The sequence below is a fragment of the Xiphophorus maculatus genome, chromosome 14, assembly GCF_002775205.1.
Source record: "Xiphophorus maculatus strain JP 163 A chromosome 14, X_maculatus-5.0-male, whole genome shotgun sequence".
Lineage (NCBI taxonomy): Eukaryota > Metazoa > Chordata > Actinopteri > Cyprinodontiformes > Poeciliidae > Xiphophorus > Xiphophorus maculatus.
In genome coordinates this window covers 27579827-27592304 of record NC_036456.1, presented here as the reverse complement: position 1 = coordinate 27592304, position 12478 = coordinate 27579827, and the positions used below count along the sequence as shown (strand labels likewise).

At 36.0% G+C, this 12478-nt stretch overlaps 1 protein-coding gene across 1 annotated transcript in view; it reads left to right on the top strand.

The window, feature by feature from the left end:
• LOC106699984 (up-regulator of cell proliferation-like) overlaps positions 1-7555 on the top strand; it is a 32402-nt gene extending 24847 nt beyond the window's left edge. Inside the window, exon 10 of the mRNA XM_023345869.1 lies at positions 1740-7555. Within this exon, the coding sequence (XP_023201637.1) occupies positions 1740-6394 (4655 nt within the window). The 3' untranslated portion in view covers positions 6395-7555. The remainder of the gene's footprint in view (positions 1-1739) is intronic.
• The last annotated feature ends 4923 nt before the right edge of the window (positions 7556-12478 follow it).

The following is a 12478-nucleotide window of genomic DNA, read 5'->3' as shown; positions in this document are numbered from 1 at the left end:
TAGATATTTTAAACTTCATTGCTTTAGCATAAGCTAAAATTAGCCAAAGTACTTTGAGTAGCATGTGGGGTATTACTAGCATGTTGTCTTACATTCACTTCCTGCATTCAGTATAAGTAACGTATAACATAGGTAACGTATAAGAAATAGCTAAAATGCTTATTTTAGGGAAAATGCTAATGCTCTAGGTGAACTAACCTGAGAGAAAGAGTTAATGCAGGTTTATGTCATTGCACCGCCGTAGGCAGTGCACTAACCTGAGAGGAATATTGAGGCTTTTATTTTGAAATTTTCAGTGAGCTTCATATTAAATGGCCACATTAACCCAATGTGTAACAGTGGTTTATTTAAACCAGTCACAAAATGCCCAAAACAGCAATTTCCTGATGTAAAAATTGTCAAGGCTTTTATTTCTAAATTTTCAGTAAGCTTCATTTTAAATGGCCAAACTAATCCCATGAGTAACAGAGATTGGGTTAACTCAGTTCTATAATGCCCAAAACACAAGTAGATCTAAAGGCCAGTTCAGTCTTACTCTGTAGTAACTGACCTATCCACCATGTTGTAGTTCTGACCTTCAGTCATTGTAGTTCTAAAGAGAAGCTTTGCTCTCTGACAAATGTCAGCCAACTGTCATGGCAGGGAGAGACAGAATTTTATCTGTTTGACGCAGTCACTTTTTCTGAAAAAACAGTCCGAACAACTCCTTCCCATTCAGGAACCAATCCAAAAAGCATTTGAAGCACATGAGAGGGCTGTTTCTTCTCTCTGATAGTACCGTGATTCATATCTCTAGCTCTCTCTGCACTAACCTGAGAGAAAACGATAACAAAGGCCTGAGAGGAATATTCAGGCTTTTAATTTGAAATTTTCAGTAAGCTTAATTTTAAAGGGCTACACTCTGAACTGAAACTAGCAACTTCTCCAAGATCGATTCCATCCCTACAGTGAGTTTTAGCGTCCTCAGCTGGGCTGCGAGTCTCAGCAAGACTCACATCCAACTTGTCTCTGTCCAAACCAACAGTCTGAGTGTTCACTAGTTCAGCCAAGTCTGTCACAAAATTGTCAATAAGCCAGGTATCCGCAAGCTCCAAACAGCAAAAATCCTGTTATGTATAAATCCAGGATGTGTCCCACCAGGTGTGTCCCTGCAGGACAAGAGGGCTCTCCTGTGCCCAGTCTTCTCATCGAGAAAATTTGATCAATTGCATTGAGAGACCGGTTGACCAGATCCAAAATTTGTAGATTTGGAAGATGTGCAAAGAAAGGCTCCAAAAATATAGAAAAAGACAAGACAAAAACAGATCAAGCAGGGCAGGGAGTAAAAAAGTTTCTGCCTTCATCGAGAGCAGAAGAGGAAAATAATTCAAGTGTTCGAACAGATTCATTCAGTTTCCTTACCCAGAAATACACACACCTCAGAGAAGTGGATTTAGGGGACTGAATACAAAATCACATCACAGGTCTCAAATTTTTATTAATGAATATTTTTAAAAACCTATTTAACCATTTTTGTATGAATTCAAAATGGTGTGCTATTTTGTGTTGATCTATTCCACAAAATCCCAGTGAGACACTTTGAAATTTGTGGTTGTTCTGTGACAACATTTAAAAAAAGCAAAAGATTAATGGATATTACTGCTTTTGGATGGAGCGTACTGTTGACATTAACATTTAAAAGGTATAATTATTTTGGATGTAAATGGCAAAAGGATGATAAATGACTTTATGTTGAACAGGGCCCGACTTGACGCTTTTGGAGGATCTGGGATTGCATCAGTTCTACAAGGAGAAACTGTCACTCAGCAAGATACTGGAGATCAATGAGAAGATCATCAATGATGAGCCTCCAAAGTGTAAATCTGATCTTCCATTGTATTTTCTTAAGAAACTAATGATGGTGAATGTAACAGCTAGAAAGATAAAATGCACCTCAGATTCCAAGTCCAACAGTGATGATACATTAAGTGATCAGTGTGATTTTAATTATCTATTCGCAAGTCTTAATGTGAATGACTCTCTAAATCCTCTTGATATAATCACTGCTCTCTTCCTGTGTTCTGATGGTTTTGTCCATCAAGAATTCGCTCTAAAAATGTCCATGTGTCAGTTCTCTGTTCCTCTGCTGCTTCCTAACTGTGATACACAGCAGTGCACCCTCATGCTGTGGGCCATGAGAGACATTGTTAAGAAGTACAGACCTTCAAATCTTTCAGAATCAAAAGGCTTCATAGAAGAAAGAATAGCTCTTTCTGAACTTCCAATGATCTCATTTGTGAGACTGGGTGAGTGCTCTCTGTCCAAATCAGAGATCCTCAATAAACTTCTGAGTAACTCTGAGCAATACCATGACACCTTTGTTCACCACAACATGGAGTGTGGAGACAGTCCGAGAAGAATATCCAATGGACTGACTGAAATGACCTGGTACCTTCCCTGTGGAAACAAAAACATGGACATCTTCAGTGAACCAGTTGCTATAGCTAACCTTCGTGGAGACATTGCTTCATTTGAAACTCAATTCTCCTTTTTGTGTCAAACATCTGCTGCAGTTTTTGTTTTCTTTGACCTGCTGGACTCTGAGTGTGAACTACCGACTATCAAAAACCACAAAGCACAAATCTATTTGGTGGGAAACCAAAAAAACAAGAGCCTTACTCCAGATGTTCTGAAGAAAGTAGCAACCAGTCTGGGTTTAACAAAAAACAGTATAATTATGAAAACTAGAAAAACAAATGATGCAGATTTTGTCAAATGTTTGAAGGAAATTGTGAGCAGTGTACTTGCCAAACCACAGTTGAAGATGTCAATAGAGCAGATGGCTGAAGTTGCTCATGAATTAAAAATTCCAGTTGATGAAGATTCTCCAGAGTGCCAGGCTGGAAAGAAAAATGCAGATGCCATCGCTGCAGAGATAAAAGATACTTTTCAATTCAAAGAAAATCAGTTTCCCTTGCAAGGTCAAATATGGAAGGAACTGACATTTTTGGAAAAGGAAGAATCTCGTCTCCGAAAAGTTGGTTCTGAAGACATAGAAAACTATAAGAGCAATCTTAAAAAGAAAAGAGAAGAGCAACGTAAAAAACAAAATTCCTATGCAATGTCAAGTGTAATGACGTGTTTCATTAGTGCAATATCCAGCCCACATAGAGAAAGGTGTTACTTTCTGAAATGGATAAGAATGAACCTCGACAACTTGTCTAGAACAAAACTTTCTGGCCTTAGGGAGCTTTACAAGGAAAAATGCAAAGATTCTGAAAACAAACAAGAGATCAAAGAAATCGACCAACAACTTTCCAGCAGCTCACTGGGAGTTGAGCACTTCTTCCGTGAAATGGGTCAGATCTATGAAGCTTCTCTTTACCTTCCAGAAACAGATCCATCATGTCAACAGCTGCAACATCTGCCCAAACTCTGTGCTCAGTTGTTGCTGGATGGATTTCCTCTTGAGCTTGTAGATGGAGATGCTTCCAACATTCCTCTCAGATGGGTGAGTGATGTTCTCTCTCAGCTCAATGACTTGGTGTCTCCAAAGAACAAGATCCTGGTCGTCACAGTTCTTGGAGTTCAGAGCACAGGGAAGTCCACTCTCCTTAACACCATGTTTGGAGTCCAGTTTGCAGTCAGCAGTGGTCGATGCACTAGAGGTGCCTTCATGCTGCTCATCAAAGTCAATGAAGACTTCAAGAAAGTTCTCAACTGTGACTTCATGATGATCATCGACACTGAAGGCTTAAAGTCACCAGAGCTAGCACAGCTGGACAACAGCCATGAGCATGACAATGAGCTGGCAACACTTGTTGTTGGTCTGAGTAATATCACCATTATCAATATTGCAATGGAGAATTCAACAGAGATGAAAGACATCCTGCAGATAGTGGTGCATGCTTTCCTCAGGATGAAGGAGGTCGGCAAAAAGCCTCAATGTCAGTTTGTTCACCAGAATGTTTCTGATGTTTCAGCTCATGACAAGAACCTGAGAGACAGGAAGCTGCTGTTAGAACAGCTGAATGAGATGACCCAGGCAGCAGCTAAAATGGAGAAAAGAGAAGAGAACAAGAGCTTCACTGATGTGATGGAGTATAATCCAGACACTGGGAACTGCTACGTTCCTGGACTCTGGAATGGAAACCCACCAATGGCTCCAGTCAATGCAGGATACAGTGAGACTGTCTATGAACTCAAGAAAAACATCATCCAACAGCTGGGAAAGTGTGAGTCAACTTCTAATAACATCTTGGAGTTCACAGAGTGGATAACCAGCCTGTGGAACGCAGTAAAACATGAAAACTTCATCTTTAGCTTCAGAAACAGCCTGGTGGCTGATGCTTACATGAGGCTCTGCACAGAGTACAACCAATGGGAGTGGGAGTTCAAAAAGGAAATGTACAAATGGGTTACCACAGCAGAAACAAGAATTTCCAATTTTGGTTCATTTACTGCAACATCTGAAATATCTGACATGAATGAATTCATGACCGAGTTGAAAAGTGAAGCAATCACAGAGCTGACCAAGTGGGAAACAAAGATCCTTGACAGTCTGAAGAAATACTTTGATCAGCCAGAAGGTCATGTTTATCTGGTTGAAGGATACAGAGAGGAATTCTCCAACAGCATTAAGAGTCTTCGACGACAAACTGAAAGATCAGTGTTCAACCAGATCACAGCAGCAGCTGATATTAAGAAGGGATTGAAAGAACTCGACAAAATCAGGGCCACTTATACAGAAAAAATTGAGAAAGCAGTTTGTGATTTAATTAATGAATATCATGAGAAGAAACTTCCAATGACTGACAAAGAGCTTGATGAAAGTTTTAATAATATGTGGACTGAAACACTGAAAACCTTGTCTTTCTCTGAACAGCAAACTTCAAATATCTTCACCAGTGTGTCCCATCAGTTACAAACAAATCTTTCTCCTAAGGGAAGCCATGCATGTGAACTGCTGAGTAAAAAAAAAATCAAAAACTGTGGACTGGAGCCTTTCATTTACACACCCAAAGGATTAATAGACAACTTTAAAGGATGGTTTACAAAGCATAAAAAAGAAAGACAAGAAATTGCTGACAGCATCATATCTGCTTGCAATGACTCTATAAGTGATAAAATCACGAGAAAAACCAATTATCATGATACTTACATCCAGGAGATTCTTCACATCATTGATAAGAGGCTGAACAAAACTGATGTTGACATAGACATTGAGTTTGAAGTGTCTCTGAAACAACACATCTGTGGATCTGCAGCCAGAAAGTTTCAGAAAATGCATGAAGAATTTATACAAGAAAATGATCCTTATAAATGTCTGCAGAAAAACAAGGAAAGGTTTTGCACAGATTTCAAAGATGTCTTCCACAAACGAGATCAATGCCAGAAGAAAGCTGAAGAATTCACAAACCAAAGTCTGAAACCTGCTGTTGAAAACTTCATCTATCGTTCTCTTGGTCTTGATATTGTTGACAAAATGATGACAAAAGAGGAGTTTAGCACACGAATGTCCTTCCAGTATTCAATTTTACTGGATCTGATTTCAAAGGGTGACTTCAACAGCTTTAAGGAGTACGTTTGTTCATATGAAGTTTACGTAAAATCATGGACATCTAATAGAATTAAGGAGCATTTCTCCTCTCAGTCTAATGTCTGTGAGTTAGAGGACAAACATCTTAAGTCCTGCATCGACCACATAAATGCTGCCATTAAAAAGGCAAAAACAGAAAAGACTGACAGTCTCAGAACATTTGTTGTCAAGATCTGCACAGAACTTGGTGATAAACTGGTAATTTCCCAGGATGCTCTTGATGCCTTCATGGTTCTGAACAATGCTGACCAGAAACAGTTTGCTCTCTGGCTCAACAAGTGTGTGGAGGAAATGACAGAAGCTCTTAGAGAAAAGTTTAAAAACACAGAGTTTGACTCTAAACTCTCACGGCTCCATATGAAACCAGAGAATGAGCTTTTCACCAGAGTGATTGGTTGTGGCAACCAGTGTCCATTCTGCAAAATATCCTGTGATGCAGGTGGAGAAGACCACACTCAACACTTTGCTTCTTTGCATCGACCTAATGGATTAGGTCAGTACAGGTATGTATACACTGGGAAACTCACGACTGACATCTGCTCTTCTCTTGTTATCAGTGACAATCGTTTCAGCTGCAGTGACACAAAGAATCAATGGCATCCTTACAAAGAATACAGGCAGATTTACCCAGACTGGAATATTCCTCCAGATGTGAGCCTTGAGGCATCAGATTATTGGAAATATGTGATGAACAAGTACAACAAGGAATTTGCTGAAGCATACCTTGCAAAGCCTGCTGACATTCCTGATGCTTGGAAGGAAATCACAAAAGAACAGGCAGAGAAAAGCCTCAAGAAATCATTCAGCATGAAGTGAAACCATAATTCATGTTTAGTTGTAAGAACACAATTGGTTCTTGCATGTAGAGTTATTTTTGTCCTTTTTTTGAAAGGCCCAATTTAAAAATAAGGGGCAAATTTACACGTTGGTTCACCCCTTTTACGAAAGCCAAAACAGCTTTGGCCTAATTTACTGTAGCTCCTTATTTTCTTCATTGATCATTTATCATTTTAGCATTTCGTCATTCTATTATTTTATTAACTTGTGTTTGCAACATATTTTGTCTGAAAATATCTAAACTCTTGTTGAAAGAATGTGTGTTTGCTACTACATTAGATGGATAATTGGAGAGTTTCAGTACAAATTTATTGTTCATTGTTAACGACTCAATGAAATAAATTCTCCATTGTTATTACATCATTCAGTGGGTGATTGCTGCAAAGTCAATCACTGGATGCATTTACTGAGTTTCCTTAGATACAAAACGTTTCACCAAATGAAATACCAATCTGAACGCAGCTGATTGGGTCAAATTAGAATATATTTAATTTTAAATCTGTTGATCTGATGTGGTTGAACTGATTATGTATTTCTGTATATTAAATGGATCTGTTTTGTATTCCAAATTATCTTGAGATTACATTTGCTATGAATTAGTGCTAGAACAATAAACTTAATTGAATTAAGGTTGATGTCAAATTATTTTTGTTTTGGTTATTTTTGCTGTATGGGTGCAGGAATGTTATGAAATAAATGTTCTTATATATATTTAATTTGTTTGATTGGCATATTCAGTGTCATTTCCAGATAAAGTGTTTTGTTTGCATAAAAATGTCATTTATTTTTTTCCTTTTTATCATTTTGTCACATTCATAAGGATTTAGGGTTTATAAACATCTAGTTCTGGGTTTTATCTTGAGTTTATCTCAGACTTCATTCAAATGTATTTAGGTTTTCATCCTCAGCATTTTTCATCAAATGTAACAGAAAAATTCAATTAAACTCAATTCAAAGTTTTTATGACTTACTTTTTGTCAGATCTCTCTAGTACTGTGCTGACTTGATGTGTCGTTGTGCTAATTATGTTAAATGTTTGTTTTTTATTTCTAACTAAATGTCTCAGCAGCTGATGCTCTTTTCTTCTGTAAACAAATGGAAAGCTGATCATTTTTGGTTAAAATGAATTATATTCAATAAATAATAAAATATGACATCTTGTTTGTGACATGCTTAATAAAATATGTTAAATTTTTTTTATTTGTGAAAACAATTTTCAGAATTTACTTGAAATAACAACTTCATGATCTTTTTTTATCTTATTTAAAATTCATCAGTCTGATATTATATTGTTACTTTATGTAATTTCATAGAGTGCCTTAGTTAAAACAATGTATCTGCTATACACTGAAAACTAATAAAGTGGAAAAATAAGCTGCACACTAGCAGCCCTACATAATCTCTGGCTGAATGGGACAACAACTCTGACCTTTAACCTCTCTTGGACAAGGAATGAGCCCATGAATCCTAAAGAGGAGACGTCCTGAAGCTTCAAATAAACAGTCCAAACTTTGAATGAAAACTACTTATCCTAAAACAAATTAAAATAATTTTTTTTTTTTAATTCCGAAGTAATATAACTAAAATGAAATCCTTCAACGCCAGCATATGTAAATTATCTTCAATGTATTTCTGTCATAACAAAGCACAACATAAACATTTGCAATATCTGACTGAAAAGCTCAGGCAAGAAAACAACCAGTTCAGTCCCAAGTTTAACAAACACAAAATTTGTTTGGGTTTGGTTCAAGGAAAACTAAAATGAAACAATGCAAACAATGTGTGTGACTGAAAAATGACTCTAATTAAGGAAAAATCCCCAAAGAAACTTTGAAGTCTGAGGATGGAAAGAAATGATGAGGAAAAGATGGATCTTAGTTATGTCTTACAGTAATTTCTACAGTGATAATATCACCTTAAATATACTCTTCTATATATTCCAACCATTTGTTTAATCTCAAGTCTTTCTGCATTTTGTATAGAATATAAAATAAGTGCCAATTTAAGTGTCACGATTTGCGGTGAAGAGGATGGTGAGGATGATGCTGAGGACCCAGGTTGGAATGACAGAATGATGTTTTAATGAAGAAAATGCAAAATCCAAAGTCCAACAATCCAGGCAGCACAGAAATGAGCAGAAGGCTAAAACTCATCTACTGGTAGCAACTGGTAGAACTAAACTAAACTACAAACTTGACGGCAGAGAAGACGAGAACCCGACAAGAAACACAGGTGGGATTAAATACGCAGGGAGACAATCAGGCGAAAAAAGGGACAGCTGGGGGACAATCAAGGGTTGGACAGGACAACACAGAGACTCAATTTTTTTTTACCCCTCCAGGGGTCTTTTTGTGGGCTCTAGTGTCCCTTATATGATAGTAGGCTGACAGGAAACAGGGAAGGAGAGGGGGGAAGACATGCGGCAAATGTCATTGGGTCCGGGAGTCAAACCTGCGACGGCTGCGTCGAGGACTCAAGGCCTCCAAATACGGGTCGCGCCAACCACTACGCCACCACGGCACGCCCAACACAGAGACTCAATTAACTGAAAACGACACAAAAACCAAAATTAACAGAGAAAAAACCCAAAACCTTACAGAAGGACAAACTGAAGGCCTTTATGGCTAAATCTGCTCCATCATCTGAGACTGAAGTGTTTATTTCACACATCTAAACTGATACAATCAGTCAAAACACTTTTATACTTTCTAACAATTCTCTGTATTTGGAGTTTCAGTAACAATCAGTTTGTCCACCTTTGTGATTTCAGTATTTTATAAACATGTGAGGTGCTTTTCTGTGTTTACTATATTACTATAGTTCCTTATTTTATTTTTTATCATTGATCATTTATATTCAGTATTTTGTCATTCTTTTGTCATTCAGTGTTGCAGAAAAGTGTAGTAAACATTTTTTTTAAATATATTTTTAAAAAATATTTAGAGTTCCAAATATTTGAACTCCAATTATTTGGGACTCCAAATAATTCTCAAAAGAATAAAAGAAAGCCAGTCCACAAATCCCACAAAAGTGATGAACTGAATATTTGGAAAATATTTCATTTTTTTTTATTTGTTAGACTTTAAAACAAAGCTGATGCATTGGAATGAGTTAAAATAAAAACACCAACATAATAGTTTTAATCTAGTTGGTTAAAATCAGTCCAAAAATATTTTAATAATCATGTACAAACAAAGTTCTTCTGTAAATTAATCAAGTTTGATTGTTTCAGTTATAAATTACTTTGATGATAAAGTGATAAGGAAGAGAGGTAACCACAAACAGAAAGCAAAAGCTAAAGTTGATGTTAGTGAACTGATGCAGGTTTCCTGAAGCGTAGAAACCGATCTGTGAAGTACTTGAAAGCAGAGTCACAAATTAGTAGAATAATCTCAATGAGGAAGTTAATTATCAAGCTTTCATTCTGAAGTCAAGACATCTGATAAGAAGGAAGATCATACCATTGATTGCGTTGGGGATTTACCCCAGACCCATGGAGGAAAAGGACTGAACTGCAAGCAGAACAAGAAACTGGTAAATATCTCTGAATGCACAGCTTTACCTCAGTGGTATGATGAGAATCTAGGAAGGAGGAAATTCAACAAAACTGGGCGTCAAACTGATATCATAGATAAACTCACTGTAGATCAGAATGTTTCCTCTTATGCAGTGAAGTAAGAAATGAGGAAACACAATAACATTTTGATCTTGATGGCTGAGTAAAAACTGCATCTCCAATAAATAATATTGGATCCAAAGTAAAGTTCAGCCTATTGTTTGTGAATCCAGTGTTCATACTGGCTCAAAAGTAAAACCAGCTGCTGGTCAATCCTCCAACGCCAAGTTGCACCACAGACTGATCAGAAACTAACTGGTGCTCTAATCCAGGTCCAGGTAAAGATCCTTCAGGAGAACATCAGGCGTCTCATCAGGAACATGGCCAGATGTTGTCTGGAGGTCATACACACACATGGAGGCCACACACACATGGAGGCCACACACACATGGAGGCCACACACACTACTGAGCCTCATTTAGACTGAGGAATATTGACTGAATCAATCTGTCATGTTGTTTTAAACTTTCATATTGAGCATGAATCCAAATCCAGATTTCCAGATGAAATAATGTTGATTTACAATGATTATTTATGTTATTTTCTTGTAGCTGGTTTGAATTAGACCAAATATATTTCAATAATCATGTACAAACAAACCTCTTCTGTAAATTAATCAAGTTTGACTGTTTCAGTCATAAATTACCTTAATGACAGAGTCAATTAGAGTCAATCACAAATAAAAACCAAAAGCTAAAGTTGATGTTATTGAACTGATGCAGGTTTCCTGCTTTGTTGTACGAACTTAAAACTTAAAAGTCCGATCTGCCAAGTAATTGAATGCAGAGTTACAAATTAGTAGAATAATTTCAATGACGAAGTTAACTGTCCAGCTTTCATTCTCAAGTTAGGAAACCTGTTAAGAAGGAAGATCATATCATTGATTGTGTTGGGAATTTACCCCAGACCCACGGAGGAAAAGGATTGAAATGAACACAGAACAAGGAACTGGTAAATAACTCAATTAAAACATTTTGCAGTAATTAAAATATAACAATGCTAACCTTGTTAAAGCTGCTATAAACAGTATCATGTGATTTTCATGTCTTCTGAAGAGACCAGACATGGAATCAGAGGAAGGACCAGTAAACAAGTCAGACATTTTTATATTTGTTTCTTTCCTGGAGATTTTTCTGTTTTATCTCTCAGTTTTTCAGCGACACGTTTTACTTTTGCTGCTCCATCTTCGTTACTAATCAACATCTGTGATTGATAGGTAATTACACTGGAATGACATGATGACATTCTTGTGTAATTACATAAGTAAACAAATACTTTATTTGTAACATTCAAACATATCAAACCCAAAAAGGGTTTAACCAGCAGAAGAATAAAAAAAATATTTAGCAGTGAAGCAACTAAATATCCAATGCACAAATGTTATATGATTGATTTATTAATTGTTGTTTGGCATTATCTGTGTTCTTTGATTATTGAACATTGTTTCCCAATTTCACTGCACATTTGGTTATAAATGAAATAAAATGTATATCAGTCTAGTAATATACCAAATAACCTTCAATTACTGCTGTTTATTAATCTAAAACATAATATTATTTCTTTGTTTGATATTTTGTTGCAATGATGCTTTTTTAAAAAAAATTAGTGACAGAAAAGTTTTAATTATGATTTATCTATTCATTTATTTTTGTTCTTTTTTTTGTCTTGATCATTGATTCCCTGAAAAACTGTCATCAGATTTCAACATGATTAAACAAATCTGTCCTATAAGTGAGAATAATGTTCTTAACTTAACAGCTTGGACCCAGTTGTTTCAGTTGAATCCAAAAGTGAAAGAAGAATCAAGAATAAAACAGAAGTCGGCTGCTGATCAGATCTCAGACAGAACTGCTGCTCTACAGAATCACAACGCTACACAACTTCCTTCAAGGTTGGTGTTTAGATTATGTTAATAAAGCATCTCTTTATGAAGTCAATTTTGTACAATTTATTATTAAATGGTGGAAAAGTAACTTGCACTGATTACATCCAGGTGTTTAGATGATTGGTGATACCTTGTATAACTGAAGATAAAACTTAAATATATATTTACCCTAATATTTATTAGATTTATTTGAAGATGCAACAGTATTAGTTCCGCTTGGATAAACATGATGGGAAAAATTAGTATTTTTTGTTTGGTTTTTACAATCTGTAAAAAAAAATATCTGTTTTCTTACTGTTACTATGCATGATACAAATATTTGTCATGGTTTACTTCAATAATGAAATTTTGTTTTCTCTTTAATTTTAAGGTAAATTATTGGAGGATTTTCTCTGTTAGGATTTTTGCTTTGTCTTTGTCAGATATTGATGTTTTTGTATAAATGACAGTTTTCACAATATATTTGTAATTAACTGCTTCATCCTAAATTCTTTCATATTTTTAAATGACTATTTTAAATTTCACCATATAACTAAAATCATACAACATTTCATTTCATGGA